This window comes from Nipponia nippon, unplaced genomic scaffold (genome assembly GCF_047370975.1).
Source record: "Nipponia nippon isolate SJK-2023a ecotype South Korea unplaced genomic scaffold, ASM4737097v1 scaffold_3, whole genome shotgun sequence".
NCBI lineage: Eukaryota > Metazoa > Chordata > Aves > Pelecaniformes > Threskiornithidae > Nipponia > Nipponia nippon.
The window spans coordinates 98935216-98952428 of NW_028262347.1; the positions used below are offsets into that span (position 1 = coordinate 98935216).

Below are 17213 nucleotides of genomic sequence, written 5' to 3' on the forward strand. Positions count from 1 at the left end.
CGGGGCTGTCCCCCTACGCACTGGCTGCCGCGGACCCAGAGACCAATGTGGAAAAGATTTCTTTCAAAAAAATAAATCCTTACCAAGGACAATGGGGGGCAAACAAGTCAGAGGGTAAAAATCTACGAAGGGCTTTCCAGTGCTACGAACGGGGACGAAAGGTACTTAGGTGGGGGCTTTTTTCAGATATCGAGCCCACCACCCCATAAGGACATGACTGGGCATGCAGGAGCCCAGGTATGCGAGGTGAGAAGTGAGTAGTTGTGTATCTCCGGCCTGTGCCTACGCCTCAAGGCGAGTCCTCCTGAAGTTATTTATAGGTACAGGCCCGGCTTGATTAAATGGAGAGCCCTCTTCTCCGGGGTAATTTGCCTTATGTCAAGAAACACCAAGGAGCAGGGCTGCTAAAGAGGTGTCCAGGTCATGAACTGGTGTCTCTGCGATGCTGGCCAGATCCTGCCAGATCCCGCCCGGGCGGGCGGCTTCCAGCGAGGAGTGGCAGCCGCAGGGGCCGGGGCTGTCGCTCTGGTCCTGCTGCTGGAGGAGCTGGCTGAGAAGACAGGAACAATTCTATGATCCTATGAATGCTCTTTGCAGGCTCCCACAAAATGAGGAAATCAAGACGCTGAGCGGTGGGGCAGGCCTAGGCTTATTATAAACCACATTGGTGAATTTGGGTCCTCACTATCTCTCTTTGACAAGTTACGTGGAAGAAAATACAGTTTTCAATATTCAGCATGCAAAATCCTCCTTTCTCCTATAAACAAGAACATTTTGCAAGCAGTAGAAGTAGTCCAATACTGAACATGCTTGGTTCCTGCCCCACCTCTTCCTCAGCATCACCTACTCGTATGACAGCAGAGATGCTTTTGGCATGCAAGTCCAGGAGAAGCTACTAATACCATCGCTGTGAAAGTACCTTCTACATGTTGAATAAGCATGTAGTTTGTGTTCAGGCATTCTCCACCTCACAGCAAGGAGTAAAAGTTTACACAAACATCACAAGAGAACGCTCTGTACAGATTTTTCTTACTTGTGAAATACATGCTAGGTAGGTCTGTTACAAACAACTTGTAACAAAATAAAGAAAACCAGTAACTTACAGAAAAGCTCTACCCTGAGCAGTAGGTAGCTCTGATGGGAGAGTGATTTATTTCTTCTTAGACTTGCTCATGAGGATTCAGAGTGTTCTTCAGTGTTGGAAACGTGGGTTTGCTAATAAGGGAAGCGTGTTCTCTAGACCAGATGAAGGGCTTGTAATGCCTGGTATTATTAGAGCAGCCAGAAGTGACAGCTCAGTGCCAAATGCCGAACACAGCTGCCTTGGTGCAGCTTTGACCAAATAGGCTGTCTACGGAGGGAGAGGGGAAAACAGCTGGAGGCGCTGCAGAGACCAGGCTCACTCTAAGAGAGTCGGTAGCAATGACCCCCCAATTATTTACCTGAGACCCTGTTAGGTAAGAGGGTGCTGGTTACCGTGCATTGAGGCCAGCAGGCAGGGTGCCATGGGAAGACCCAGTGCCAGGTGGCCACTGACTCCAGGGAGGAACCAAAAGCCCACAGCCTTGTTGGTTTAGTGGGGCATGCTATTCTCTCTGCTGTCCTTTTTCCTCTTCCTCTTTAACTCGTTCGTTCTTTATGAAGCTAGGCTGTTTTGCTACATGCTTTTGAACACCAGTTACTTGTCTTTTTCATGGGTAAAATTATTATTCTTGTTCTGTCTGTGCCTAGGACAAGTCTCACTTCTCATTAACTAGGTCTTATGAGGGAAAGAGTATATGTAAATAAAGAAATAAGTCTTAATGCACAGTTTTAAAAAAACTTTAATAAAGGAGTCATATATACAATCATAAATAATATCATCACCTTGTACTTAGCTCTCAGATACAACTTTCTGTGTTCAAAGTGCCTTGCAGCTATTATCTGAAGCTATGGTTCTTCCGTAATACATGAGTGTGTTCCAATCCTTCAGGTCAAGGCAGAAAAATTAAATTACTTCTTCACAGCCATGGCTAAAAATTACGGACAAAAGTCAGGACTAATTTTCTGGACTTCTTGTGTACACATCTCAATAGACAGCTTCTTCACAGAGACACCAACTTTATTAATAAAATAACGGTCTGTGTTTAAGTTTTATGTTTCTTTTGTTCTATAAACAAAGTAATTAAATTAATAATATACGTATTAAAATCTAGGCATACTTAAAATATTCCAGAGCCACATTTTAAACACAAAAAAGGATTTGCATGTATAGTTTTCAGCATCCTAGGCCCAACATTGCTTTAATACACAACCACGGCAGCTCTCCAGAGATACACATGAAGAATACTTCCATGATCACAGTGGTCTTCCAGACAGCCATGGATCCTGAGAAGTCTAAAAATAGGCTCAATGTGCGAATGCAAAGATGAAACACAATTAATTTGTTTTTCTGTGAGTGCAGTTCTACAAGTTCATTATCACCCAGGTAAAAAACCCCTTCATTTGGCAAATAGAAAACTAGAATTTGAAAAAAAAGACAATTTGAAAAAATGATACAAAAGGAAGTCACAAAAATATTGCCTTTTAAAAGGCTACACATGTGGTCATTTTTAAGTGAAAACGCTATACATTAAGTATCTAGGAAAAGACCAGCAGTGTTCTTTATCAGGAGCACACCTAAAACGCAAACACACCCAGTGAGCCGTCCCCTGCCACCACCAAGGCTGCTTTTCCCTCTCGTGTTAACGCTTTCTCCACTAAAAGCTATAAATAAGTCTCTTTTCTACAAATATCTTAAGTTAAAGTAGGTGAATTCTGACCAGAACAGAAACAAAACTCAGTGCGGTAAGGCCACAAACCCAATGCCATAGTCCCAAGCCTCCTGGCAGAATTAACCCAGCACAGTCTGAGCACAGAAAGAGTAAACCTTCAGTACTGACGTATTTGTGAAGAGGATCCGTCCGTACGTGCAAGTTAACGTGAGGCTGCCGACAACCAAACGCGTGCAGGAACACTGCAGGCGGCTTGGTGACAGTTTCCGTAGGACGGGGCGGGGAGGCAGCACACGTGCAGCAGGGTATTCCCCTGTAGCCCTTGCTAACTTCGCTCACCTTCCTTCCCCTTCCAGACAGCGCACAGAACTCAGAGCAAGCACTCCACACTGAGACCTGCAAAACCTCTAGCCACTTTGGACAACGCCGCCAATCGAACAAAAAAACCACATTCATTTTTTCACTGGGCAAGCAGACCCACTCTCAGTTTCATGTGTGACCCAAATGACAGGTTGAACTCTGGCCACCGAAAGCAAAAAGATAACTTTTTGGCCCACTTTGCTCCCCATTTTGCTCATTCTCAAATAGCGAATCTAACCCAGTTCCCAAAATTTCATTTCTCACGCCCAGCCAGTGAGGGTCACAGTCACTTACTGTCTCCAGCAGCTGCTGCCCATATGATGGGGCCGGAGCAGCAAGCGTCCCTTGATACCCCCCGTCATGTTTTGGAAGTACCAAAGGAGGACTAGTGTGACTAGCCATAACCAGAGGTGGGCTGTGCCTCATCTGCTCAAGCTCGGGCTTCGATTCCCCTTCACCATAACTGAAAGTGGAGCCCTTCCCAAAGGCAGAAGTGTTGGACTTGATATACAAGTAGTTCTCATCGCCCAGGCCCTGGTTAGCATTCAAGTAGTTTAAGACAGGCCTCCTATACATGTTCTCTTTAGCTGCCAGGTACTGGTGATCTTCTATACAAGACTGGAAAACATCTGCATCTGAGTAGTAGCTTTCGGGAAAAGATTTCTTCAGGTATGGATACTCCTGCGCCTGCTGCACAGGGAGCGAGAGCTGGGGGGGACTGCCCACGCTCCCCGCACCCAGCGGGACCCCTTTTCCCACACAGTCCAAACCGAAGTGAGCTGGGGTCTGACCCAGGGCTCCAAAAGCGTTATCCAGGCTCCTGAAATGAGCATCGAGCCTCGAGTACGGCTGCCCCGAGCAGGGCGACGGCTGACCCGAGAAACTCTGGTTTCCTCCTGGCAGGCCGGGCGGCGGATGGAGGAGGCTCCGGTCCGGCCAAAGACCCTGCGCCGTCCGGGACCTCTCCTGGCAGCCGCCCCCACAGCGGCTCGGCTTTTGCTTGCCGCAGGCCGGCTTGGGGTAGGCGGCGGCTTCGCTCTTCTTGTGGTTCAGCTGCCGGGCTCTCCTGTTCTGAAACCACACCTGCGGGGCCAGCAGAGACTCAGCGCCCGCCCCCGCCGCGCCGCGGCCCGGCCGGGGGAAGCCGCCCCACCGCCCCTCCCGCCCCGCTCACCTGGATCCTGGACTCGGGGATGTCGGTGAGGCCGGAGAGCTGCTCCCGCAGGGCGATGCCGGGGTAGGGGTCCTTCTCGAAGGCGCGGACCAGCAGCTCCAGCTGGGCCTTGCTGAAGGTGGTGCGCTTCCGCCGGCCGCCCTCCCGCCCCGCGCTGGGGACGGCGGGGCGCGCCCGGGCCTCGCCTGCGGGGAGAGGGGAGCGGCGGTCAGGGGGCACCGCGCCGAGCCGAGCCGAGCCGAGCCCTGCCCCGCTGCCACCGCCACCCGCCCGCCCTGCCCCGGCCGCACCCCGGGGAGGCTTACCGGTGGGGCCGGGGCTGGCGGGCAGGCTGGAGAGCTCCATGCGGGCCGAGGTCTGCGGGCGGTGGGGCGGCACAGGCCGCTCCCTGCCTTATGAGCCCTCCGCCCCGGCCCTCGGCGACCCCCACCCGCCCGGCCCGGCCCCGCCAATGGGCCGGGGCCGCCGGGCCTCCGAGGGTGACTCAGAGCTGTCTCCCACACCTCCATTGTCATCCCATCACCAAAATACACACAATGAGGGCTCGCCCCAGCGAAGGAGCCAAAGCGTCTCCCAGCGAAGCCCCCGCTGCCGCCACAAACCCATCCGCCTTTCTTTAATTCAAATGGAGAGTGGATAATTTAATGAACTTATCTTTTGCCTTTGGTTTGGCCCTCTGGGAAGGATCCCCTTCTCTCTGCACCACGAGCGTGGGGCTCTGGTGGAAACCCGGGGCTCCCCTGGGTGTGGGGAGGCCTCCACGTTGCCCTTCTCCCGAAGGGAAACCATCCCAGCTCTTACTGCGCCCGGGTGACAAGTCCTTGGCTTCCCCGTTTAGTTACCCTGCTCCTATTCCCATCCATGGGACATTTCTCCTTGACTCAACTGCAGTAAATGAAACGCTGGTGGCTTTACTAGACATTGCATCAAAACCCACCCTTCACAGCGAAGGACGAAGCCTCCGCAGCACGCTCTGCGGTCACCTGGGGGAGAAGGAGCAGTCTCCCTCCCGAGCGTGTGCCGAAGAGCTCAGCCCAACCTTTTCCTTTCCTAGGGCTGCTGTTTTTTTCCTCCAGACAGCTCTACTCATCCAAGTCATGTACAGAACAAGCAAGGCCTGTGCTTCCAGCCCAAGGTGAAATCATGACCAACACATTAATCGAAAAGAGAGGCCAGAAATATTATTTAAGAGAGCCAAGAGTGACATAAGGACTTACAGGGAGCAACAATTGCAATGCCGAAAAGGACTGGATGTTAGAACAGGATTAGAACAGCAGCAAATCAATTAGTTAATGTAATAATTTGTCAAATGAGGCCATTAATGGCTAACGCTGAAGGTGTTCAAGAACAACGGCATCATTACTTCATGTGTTTGTCATCTCAACATGTCCCCATTAATTTTTCAGTCTTGGGACCCACTCCAGCTTGTTCTGAAGCTAAAGGGTACAGGGACAAAGGCGGCAAGCTGTTACATGCTGTTTGTATTCTGCAGGGACCAGTGTGTCTGCCATTCAAGCAGACACTTTTGGGTTGAGCTGGGCGAGGGTTTCAACATCACACACACCACCACAGTGGTTCACAACGAAAGTGAATGCCCTCCCAGACAGGGGCGACAGTCAGCCCCTGTGAGTCCAGTACTCCAGAGACTGGGTTCCTTTAGCAGCTCTGTCCGTAAGGCAAGGTAAATGCCCTCAGAAACCACTTTACCTAAATAATGTTCTCAAGCAGAAGTGTATATGAAGGCAGTGAGAATTTCTGAGGGATGACTGCAGCATGTAGTCCAAAACATCTGGAAACGACAGCTTGAAGCATTTTCTCAGTACTCCTCCCCTTTCTTCTACTGTATCATTCCCATAAGCCTGGACTGTCGTAGCACAGATACATCCCACAATATTTCTTTTCTCCCCCAGAGCTTCAGGATGGTTCAGAGTTTTTCCTTGACATGTAAACAATACATTTGCATTTAAGCAAGAATTTGCATGGGGGAAAAGGGAAAAAAAAGCAGCAGCAGCCAGGTGGCAAGTGGTTCAGCAGTCCAGGTACAGTCAAGGCGTGCTGCTAGTCCTTCTGTTTTATTCACTTTTTTAAAATACTCTGATATATATGTAGGGAGGGGTGGGTGAAGGCTCAGACACAGTAAGCAGACATATAAAGCTTGGTGGCATAGTTTTATTGACAATCTTCTCTACAGCAAATCCAGCTTCAGCTACTCCTTGCTCTAAGCATGCAGGGTGCAATTCCACCAGCCTTTAGGCCCCCATATGGATTCACACGCAGCCCTGCACATGCCACCTCCAGTGCACACTTGACTAGAAAATGAGCCAACTCACAGAGCTACGCCTTCCAAAAACTGGTCACTTTTTTTTGGCCAGGTTAGGTTTTGGAGAGCTTAGTTCAAGCACCAGCATGGGATGGGGATGCACAGGAGCAGAGGGTAAAAGAGAGTTGGGGAACCCTGATTTAAACTGGCACAAGAAAGTGTGGAATTGCATCTGACCTTTTCCATCTCTCTGCAATTCCAGGACAACTGTCCATGGGGTGCATAATAAACTGGATCAAGGATATCAAGGATGTTTGTAGGGTACAAAGAGAGCTTACTCATTCAGTCTGGCCACGGGGAAGGCTAGAACAAATGCTGTCATTTTTCTTTCTGCATTTCCAATTTTCATGGCAGAAAACATCATCTCATAGGAATAACTACAACACAAAGCTGACCCTGGAGGCAGCCTGCAATACTGATCTCAAAAGGAGAGGGAAACCACCCCCTCCAACACACACATATAAACCTTATAGCCACAGCCAGTGCAGAAGAGATAAGGAGGAGTCAGCAAAGGCTTGCACTGACTTGCACTACTTGCTAATAGTGACTGTCCATCATTACTAGCTAGGTCAAATAGACCAGGCTTTTGTTAACATCCTCTGGCTATGGAGAGAGCAGTTCACACTTCCCGGAGTTATTGTTTCAGGCATTCTGCCAGGCAGCCTCTTTACACCCTTCATTTTCAGAGATTTTCTTTGCAATGCTAATTGATAGAGACTTAGATTGCGAGTTTTGTTTTTAAGTGAGATTCCAGGAAAGAAGATGGCAATCTTTGCCTCCCCCTCCTCTTCCCCCTCTTCTGCCGAGACGTATGGACTTTGCCTAACATAACAGCTACTTTCTGCTACAGCTACAGTTTGACCATACCCTAATCCAGGCAACGACACTGACCAGCCCTTGCTGACCATGTTCCCTCGGCATCATCATGCTGTTGCATGTCAGTCATAATCAAAACAAGTGTTTGTGAGCTCCCCCATCTCTTCTCTAAACTGTATCAGGAAAATAGTATTCTCCACCACCACCTGTATTTTTGATTCATTTCACAAATAGGGGAATGGAAAGAGTGTGGGGAAAGAGGCAGGAATACCCAAAGCAGCAGCATGCTTAACAAAAACAGCATCTGTTCAGTTCATAGATTGTCTTCAGGCTCCCACCAAAATCCATGGAATTTTGCTATAGATTTCAGTAGGGTCCAAATGTCAAAACCCACTGTGTCCCCTGCCACTGTTCCTTTATGCCAGAGTCATCATATAAGTGCATCTACAGAGGAATCCAAATCACATGTGGAATATGCTGAAAATACAACAAAAATGAAGGATATGTATGTAAAGGACATTTAGGAGAGACAACACAGTTGTTAGACAAGGACTAGCCACAGTGCTCCTTAAAATAGCTCTCAAAAAAGGTTTGCATCTATCCTGGTCCAGACCAGGGCATTAGGAGCTCCTGTCCTCTCTCCCTCCAGAGCAGCCCTGGCGTTAACAGATGCAAAGGCGACCCCAAAATCATGCTAGCGTGAGTGGGATGCCAAATCACCCAGTGCAGCCTGGGCTACGTCACCAGGCGCCTGCCTGGGGAGTCTTAGGACAAGCACAGCCCTCTCGAAATCCCTACATCAAACATTTTCTAAGGCAGCACAATGCTATTGATGTTTAAGCAGAACTTTCATCCTGAAGGAGGCAAGATCAATTTCACTAGTTGGTCTTCAGACATTAACACCTCATAAAAAGGATGCTCATGCCCTGCTTATCTGGAGTGCATCTTTAATTATCTTTTGGTACACCTTTTGCAGCCCATTACTTACCAGTCAACACTGCTTTAATTATGGGCTTGGCAGTAAAAGGCAGCTCTTACATCACTGAAATAAAAATGCTACAAAGCAACCCTGGAGAATTGCAAGGAGATTTCATATTCAAATGGAAAACTGTGGAATTCAGCAAAACAACATGGATTCTCTTCCACAAAGATTTCTCCCTATGGGCAGTACTGTCATAGCCAGATGCACCCAGGAACCCTCCAAAGAACATGAGCAGCCAAGTGATGGTTGTGCTCTCACCTGCTCCTCAGGAAAGAAGCATTTACAGAAGCTTGTCTTGTTTTGAAAATAATTCAGTGGCCAGACATGCATGCTTCCACCATGTGTCAGAGCAAGTACGATGGAGACACATTTTGCACCTGGAGCAAAAAGAGGGCAAAACTTATGATAATCCTTGCTTTCTAAGAGCATTCATTCTGCAGTCCAGAACTGGCTCTTGGGAGAGCTCTGTCACCAGCACCACTGAGCTTTCCCTTACAGTAAACACCTTTATTATGCCAAACCATTGCTCTAGCCTTTTTTCCTACCTGAAATAAATGTTGTTTCTAACACTTGAAGGTGGAAGAAAGCAATATTGCTGAAAACAAAACAAACCATTAAGTCTTGCTCTGACTCAGTTCCCATTAAAACAATAGGTTTCAAGGTGAAAAAGGCATTAGACCAGTTTCACATAACTTTTGAATAATCTCACACTTAAGTTTCTCTTATATTTAACCCTTAAAATAATTCATGGCACTGATTGTAAGTATCTGAAATTTGGGGCAACCGTACAAAAGGGGCCATACTTGCTAAGACCAAATGTCTGTCTAGTCTGCTATTTAACTCTTCAGCAATGGCCAAAAATGGATACCTGTCTAGGGAAGGTAGGTATCTATAACCAGCTCAGTCAGCAACGTACTGGCACTTTTACCTAGCAATGATGATGATGACCTCTGTTATTTTCAGCCCAGAGACTTCCAGAGGTGGATGAGAGTTTCTAAGTATACAGAAAACACAATATGCTTCTACTTTGTGAATTTATCCAGTTGTTTTTTGAACCTGTCTAAAACTTTAGCTTCCAAAGCTTTCCATTTTTTCATCAAACCCCATCACTTTCCCCCTTCAGCCACCTCTTTTCCAGACTGAAAAAAATCCCATCTTACTTATGGTAGCTGATCCACAATTACCCACCCTACAGTAACTGCTCCGTGCCTTTGATCGTTCATGTTGCCCTTTTCAGAACTTTTTCCAGTTCTACTGTATTCTTCCTGAGATAAGAAGACTCGACTGACTCTGAGGATTTAAGATGTAGATGAATCATGGTGTTTTAAGTATTATTATGATGATAATGATTTTTTCTCCATTGCTTTCCTAATAAGTCCTAATGTTTGTTTTGCTCCCCCTCCCCCCCCCCCCCCCCCAAAGAACTATCTGTCAAACCCCAGGATCTCATTTCTGAGTTGTAATGGTCATCTATTGTCTGAACCTGAGAATGGTTCCTTACTTGTACTGTCACTATGTTGCCTACTGGTGAGTTTTTGAGTCCTGTGACAATCTTGAAAGAAATCATCATCCCTTTCAAAGAGAAGACCACCTTAGCTTTTAAAGGAAATAAGACCCTAGGTAAAACTGAAGCCAAAACATTTGCAAACTTTGTGTCTTTTACTAAATGGTAGCCCGGTTGTGCCCAACACCATTCATTTGTCTTGTGGGCAATAGAATAAAAGTCTTGGGAGATGGACGTAGGATAGCATGGACTTGCTGGGAAGGTAGTGATTAGTGCTCCCACTCTCACACGATACAACGTCTCCTGCTCTGGTGGAGGGAAATCTCTCTTCTGTGGGACAGATCCACCTCACAGAGACACATAGCACAGTGATCAGTGATCAGATGAGACACAGATCACAGTGAGTTTGGACAGGCTGAGCTTGAGCCTGTAAAGAGTTAGGATGACCACAGCGTAAATCAGCAGAGTCCGCACTAGTGCAGGAATGGGCTGGAGTAGGATTTCCACTTGTAATAAGCCTAATGCATAGATGATCAGTATTCTTGTACCCCTTTGAACACTGAATAGAAAAGCTGCACAGGAACCCATGTGGTAGCAAACCTGCGCTCACTAAAATCCTGCCTTAAGAAACATCAAAAAATTGTGTAGAAAATATCCTCCTGAAATCCAGCCTGGGCCCCCAGAGGATTACTGAGTGCAGTTCAGTCTGGAAAGCCCTCGCTTGCTCCAGCACCCCTGAGAAAAATACCATTTCATTTAAATGCAGCAGTACTTCATGCCCACTACGGTCAGGTTCACAGTCTGCGTTACTTTATGGTAATCCTTTCCCTCATGTCCCCTGCCGTCTTCCTTCCCTGTCTCCTTTCCTTTGTAAGAGGCAGACTGTCATCGTCCTCACCCATGCTGTTTGTGTAACTGGCAGATGCCCTAGGACTGATCAGCTCCAGAAACACTTGTGGACTCTTAGCACCTGAGAGGATCAGACCTCTGAACTGCAGATGTTTTAGGACAAGGACTATATCTTTTTCTGGTGCTGGCAGAATACAAACACACCCATGTGATACTATAGAAATACTACAAATCGCAACATCATAGTCTGCGAACTTGATTACGATAACTAGTCGCCTAAAGATGAGTGAATTTGGCCTTAAGGCTAGTCTGCTGGGACTGGAGACAAGTTGTCTGGAGTCTTCTCCTCCCTGTTCAAAGAACTATCGCTCTAACCTCCCCTATTCCTTCTCATCTCCCAAATAACATCCCCACCCATGTGGTTGTACTGAAATGTGCTTCCCACCCATCTCACCCATCTGCTAGGGACCCCATTTCTTTGCTAGATCTGCCGTGGCTTTTTTGTACTGCAGTTAGCTTTTCCATCACAATATTCCTATTCCAGACATGTAGGAAAAAAAATAAAATACTCAGAGCTAGAAAACTGTCAATTGACATGACTTGTTCGTTAACTGAGAAACACGATAAAGATGCATTAGCGGGTCCCAATAGACCCTTGAGAACAGTGAACTAATTGGAAACCATTCCTTTTTCCCAACACTGCACTCCTGTGTTTACTACCATGCATGTGAAGAACTTGGCAACCTAAGGTGGTGTCTTTCAAAATAGGAAGCAGAAATAAAAGAGTTAGGAATTCCTTCAGAGAGAAACAAGAAGTGATAACAGATGCCAAATACTATGTATTAAAATACACATGCACTGTCATCAAGTGGTTAAGGGACAGAACAAGGCATCAAAATGCTGATGGTTTGCTGGACACTTACTCCTTTGGCCTGTTTTAACCACTCAATCTATAATGCTGTAGGATGCTGGTATGCAGAGGCATGGACCCTTATCTGTACGTAACACAGTTTTGAATAGTCTAAACTACTCAGGCTTTTCCAACATGACCAATATGAACAAGGCTGTCTGGTTACATGTAATTTATCCTTGCAAGGTACATTCAGTATTACTAAACAGCCTCCCCAAATGACATAATTTTTTTTTTCCCTACATACGTTTGAAAAAATCCTGTCAAATACCTGTAGCATATATCCAATTTAAAAAATTCCACCAAATATTTGTAGCATAAATCCAACCTTTATAAACTGAGATTTCAAATGCATGTTACTTGTTACTTTTTAATTTTCTTAAAGCTACCTCACACAATAAAAGAAAACCATCAGAGATGTTCACAAAGTATTTTAGTAGGACTAAAGTTACTGACTTCCAGCAGACACCAGTAAAAACAAATACGGAACTGTAAAATGCACAACTGTGATCAAAACTGAAGGTCTCTGTGCAACCTGGACTTCAAACTGGTGAGCTTTGGCTGGCTAGAAGGACTTATTAATGTAATGTTGGCTGAAGCGCATCATGATAAAAAAGTCTGTTTCACCTTTCTGTTCCTTTTTAATAACAGAAAAAAAAACCCCACAGTGATAGTGTTAGCATGAGCATATAGAACTGACATAAATTCATGTCTAAAATGCACAAACTGAATTTGTAGTAAAATCAGCAAGAAATTCATACCTTATTGCTTATAGGTATTACTTAGTTCTTAATCTTTGCAAAGAATAAAGTATTTGGCTGGGATCTTTATAGCTGACAATTTTGAAGACTTGAATTATGCTCCCAATTGTGCTAAAAATGTGATAAAGGGAATTAGTTTTATCAAACATCCAAGGAATCGATTTACCTGTGAGAAGGATACAGCAGAGATATGTGCAAAGGTTTATTTACTTCCAAGTCACAAAGAATATTCATTACAACAACAAGCAGTTACTATACCCCATTGTTTCTTCTCATGCATGTCTCATTACTCCTTAAATTTTTTTCTAAGTGTGGCAATCTGCTGAAAATCTTGACCATTAACCTCAAAACTGTAATGCTTGTCAAACTGCAACATGAAATACTTTTAAAAAGCATACTTTTCCTTAGCTTCTCTAGTCTTAGAACTAAAAGATTAAAGTGAAATAATTTTTAACTCCCCATTAAAAATTAAAAATGACAGAGGAATAGTCACATATTGACTAGTTACATTAGGAATCAGACATTGCTTGCGGCAGTTTCATTACAGCATTGTGTCATTTAACACTGATTAAAAAATGTTTTATTGATAATTCCATCTCTTTAGGTAACTTTCACTGAATGCATCTCATCTCTTTTATACCAGCTTCAAATCCAGTTTAAAGTTGGCTGCAGTTCATTTCCAAGTAACTTCCTAAAAGGAGCCCAATCCCTTAATCCTTGCTTATACAGAAAATCGCTGTTTACACAAGCCACATCACTGACTCCAGTAGGATGACTCACGCCATAAAGGTTGGTCTGAATTAGACTAATCCTCCCCGCCCCCTTTTTCTTTTTTTTTAAAGAATTTTAAAAGACACAGAAGAGCTAACATGTCTCTATCTAGTCTCTGGCATCTACCAAGAACACCAAACAAAAGAGGCAGACTACCTGGCAAATACCCTTTGTACTTCCCGATGAAAGTGAGATAGTCAATATCTCTAAGTTAGAGATAGCAAATGTTTCTGAACCGAAGGGGGAACAAGTTTTCTTCACTACTAGGTACAACAGAAACTTTAGTATTTGAAAATCTAAGAGAGTGATATACTGATACAAACAGCGTGTGAAATGAGCCAGCTATGCCTCGGAGATTAGGCAGGAAGAATGCACAGGTCCATTTCATTGTTTCCAGCAGAACGAACCCATCTCAGTTTACATACCCAGTCGCTACGGAGGCCTCAGGACCCTACAGACACAACTTCGGTGAAAAAACTTTTTTAAAAACTAATGGAGTTGTCTTTGAAATCCTCAAAGAGGATCATACGTCCCATTTTCATGTTACTGTATGGTTAGTAACCATACCTGTTGATCTCATAACGAACATCTCTTTCGGTCTTAGATTCTTAAAAAGTATTCGTGGCTTTAATTGCCAGCCTAATTTGAAATCTAAACCAAGTAATGCAAGTGAAAGAAAAAAAAAGTTTGTACACAATTATGAGGCAGCAGGCTTTTTTTTCTTTCCAGCTTGTTTTTAAGATTATGCTTTCTCTCTCTTTTCCATGGCCTTGACTACGATAGAAATAGACTCAATTTAGCAATCTGTGCAGCCTGAAATTTCAGGGTAAAGCTAGATTAGCTCATCTTCTTCAAATGCTTACAGAGCCCTGTCATCGTGATGGCAGCTGTGCCAATTGCTAGCTACCAATATCTGCATAGGAAAGGCCTGAGAAAGAACATGGAGCGGTGTTAATCCTGTCACGGCAGAGATACATGTTCCAAACTATAAATCTAAATCTGCCTTCTAGTAAGCATGGCCAGAGCTGCCCGAGCTGGCTGCCCGCACTCAGCCTTGGTGATATTTTGGTGTGTAGTATGCTATTGAGGGCTGCCAACTCGTAACAGCGTGCCAGGTCTTCATTCAGTCACTTTGTAGCACTGATTAAGAAAAGAGGAAAGGAAAAAATTAGAAATCTCAGAAGTTGCGGTTGGTGAAGTAAAGCATGCAGAAATAGTTTTATTTCCTATAAACTTGGCAAAGTAAATTGGTTCTGCATTTTTTTCAATAATTCACATAACTGCTTGGGATTTGTAGTTTCTAATTTAGATTATACTTGTCAATAAATGCAATTCACTGACAAATAACGTTTCCAGTGTTGTGGCCACAAAGGCAAGTAACCTATTGGCCCACAATATGAAGGCATAAATGCAAACATTTTGCAAAACATGATAGAGCAAGCTTTTTGGCTGGACTCTGGAAAATGACTGCCTTGAAATTAGTTGTTAGGTACATACTAACAACACCTAAGAAACACAAGAAAGACTAATCATTGAAAGCTGTGGATTCTCTGTCTTTTGCCGTCTTCAAAGTAAGATAAAATGCCCCTTGAGAAATATGCTTTAAGTAAGTGCAAGTTACTGACCTCAATTCAGAGAAACAAGGTAATATTTAATGGCTTGTGCTGGCCAGACTAGATGATGCTATGGGACTTCTGGCTTTAAGTTCTAAAAACTGGAACTATATTCACCTTCTTAAATACTCCAAAGACTCCTCTCTCTTAAGAGAAACAGCCTTTTTTAAAAAGTCAGGTCAAAGACACTGCCCTGGATTAGAAAAGGCCTGAGCAGGGAGTTGTCTTCATTAACTATCTCACTTTCAAGTCCGAGGCTGTGGAGATGCCCAGGGCTGGTAGAGCTACCTCTGTCAACAGGGCCGGCAGCGACTGGGGGCTGCTGTCATAACGTGAAGACTGGCCCCTTCTGCTGGGCCCCATGCTGGGCTAGCTGGTTTTGTGATCATGGTCTATCCAGGCCAGGAAGAATATCACTTAATATAAAGGCAAATCAATTATTGTTGGTGAAAGAGAAAGACGAGCAAGCCAGCTACCCCTCCTCTGCCCAAGATGACACAGCGTGGGCAGTCTTCACTGGAGCGTGGCAGAAAGGATAACATGACATCGTCTCTGACCTCACCTGGCCGCTTTTGGCCACCACAGCCAGTCTCACAACGCAAATGTCCACAGAGACGCGTGTCCCCCTGCAAGGGGCAGGAGGAAGGGGAAGGTTTGGCTGCCGGGCCCCAGCTGCGGGTCACACCCGCCGCGGCCGAGGCGGCAGCACCCTTCTCCTCCCAACCCCTTGCCGCTACAGCCCGCTTCTTTCCCGTGGACTTGACTGCCCTCTCCAGTCAGCTCCACGCAGCAGCACAGCCACCCTTTTGCAAAGTCCGTTCCTTTTTGTTTACGCTCTAATAAAACCGCTTTAATTGTGCCCCCAGAAGTTCTTCTTGGGGTGTGGGCATTGCTCCTTGTGTGGGGCACTCCTAGGCACTTCTGCCGCAAAGCTCGGGCCTCCTCAGGATCTCAGCACAACCTTTCGACATGGATTTGCAGGCAGGCAGGAACAATTTGCGTAGAATGTTCCAAAGAGCAAGAAATTAAGTCATGGGCTACAAAAAAATATGTCGAATTTTAGAAATTTCTGCCAGATACCAAGACGCTGTAGGTGGAGCCACACACACTTTTCCCCTGCATCAGCAAAGCAACCAGGCAACTGTATCATGGAGGTGCTATTCCATGTAGCCTGCCTCCATGGTTTTTATAGGCAGCCTCCCAGCAACAGTTTTACCACTGCAGGGATTTCTTACCAAACTCTCCTGTAATCTCCACAGAACACCTCAGCAAAAAAAGCACAGTGCTTTGGGCAGGAATAGCTGGGAATGCAATACGGAGACAGGGAAACAACAGTCTCTGGACAGAACAGAACTAACGCGAACACATGCAAAGTCCAGCTCCTCTATAGCGACCCTTTTCTGCAACACAGGGCTCGTGCTGGGAAAATGCCAGGCCTTGCTGCATTAGTTGTTGAAGAAAACAGCTTTACAGGCACATCATTAACACACAGTTAAAAGAACAGCTGTATTTAGCCTTCAGGCAAGGAGAGAGAACAGCACAGTCAACATTTCTCACTCTTTATCCTCTACCAAAGGTCAAAGTCACTGTCAAGCAAACAGGTAGCAAAGCTCTAAGGAAAGCATGAGACACCCCCCCCCGCCCCCCCAACATTTCTATCTGTGGGCACCTTTCCCAAGGCCCTAGTGACTTCTTTGGACAAGCTCATCACCGAGTCCAAAGTCCCAGAATGGCATAGAGTAGAAAATGCTGGATCATTAAATCGCATTAAATCAGTAGTTTTCTAAAGGGAAGGTATTATGTAGTATTCTAAGAGAGTCTCATATATATACATATATAATATAGCATTGTATATATGCATATTTATATGTAATTTTTACCAGGAGTGTTTCAAATAATTTATTGAATACAAAGCATGGATCTCAACATGCTTTATAACCAGTTAAATCTCATAAACACAGGAGAAATTAACTTAGACCCTTCTACCTCCTCTTTTAGTTTTTGCCTTAGGTTGAGGGTCATCTAAGGGCATGATGTGCCTAGGCTTGGGCTTCCCCAGCTCAGCTGAGACCTTCTGGACCTCCAGGAGGCCTTCCCAGCCCTTTGGATTCCCCGTCCTCCCAAAGACTGAACTGCTCAGTGACAGAAGTGTCACTACCCGTTTATTTTAGCCCGGCAGCGAGAACTACCGCCAGCGTGCAGCCTGCAGGCGGGCTGTGCCAGCGATACCGTGCACGTTTGTACCCGAGGCAGCGCCGGGAGCTGGCTGGGGCCCGGCGGCAGTGCGCCTTTCCACCGCCGCGTCCCCCCTTCGCGGCTGTTGGCCCTTTCTGCCGCGAGGGCGCAGTGCCGGTCTGACTACGGGCGCCGTTCCCCCCGCGCAGCTGGGACGCGAGGGGC

The 17213-nt window shown here is 45.8% G+C and overlaps 1 protein-coding gene across 2 annotated transcripts; it reads right to left on the reverse strand.

Moving 5' to 3' along the window:
- Positions 1-1850: 1850 nt before the first annotated feature.
- On the reverse strand, positions 1851-4642 carry LOC104015441 (uncharacterized). 2 transcript variants are annotated; one of them, XM_087767313.1, is made up of 3 exons: positions 4593-4642; positions 4288-4472; positions 1851-4196 (listed from the first exon to the last, which is right to left on the reverse strand). In XM_087767313.1, exons 1-3 carry the CDS (start codon positions 4630-4632, stop codon positions 3243-3245), a joined length of 1179 nt encoding a protein of 392 aa, XP_087623439.1. In that variant the 5' UTR covers positions 4633-4642; the 3' UTR covers positions 1851-3242. The 2 variants fall into 2 exon arrangements, with proteins under 2 accessions (XP_087623439.1, XP_087623438.1); XM_087767312.1 differs by having other exon boundaries at positions 4288-4632.
- Positions 4643-17213: the final 12571 nt, after the last annotated feature.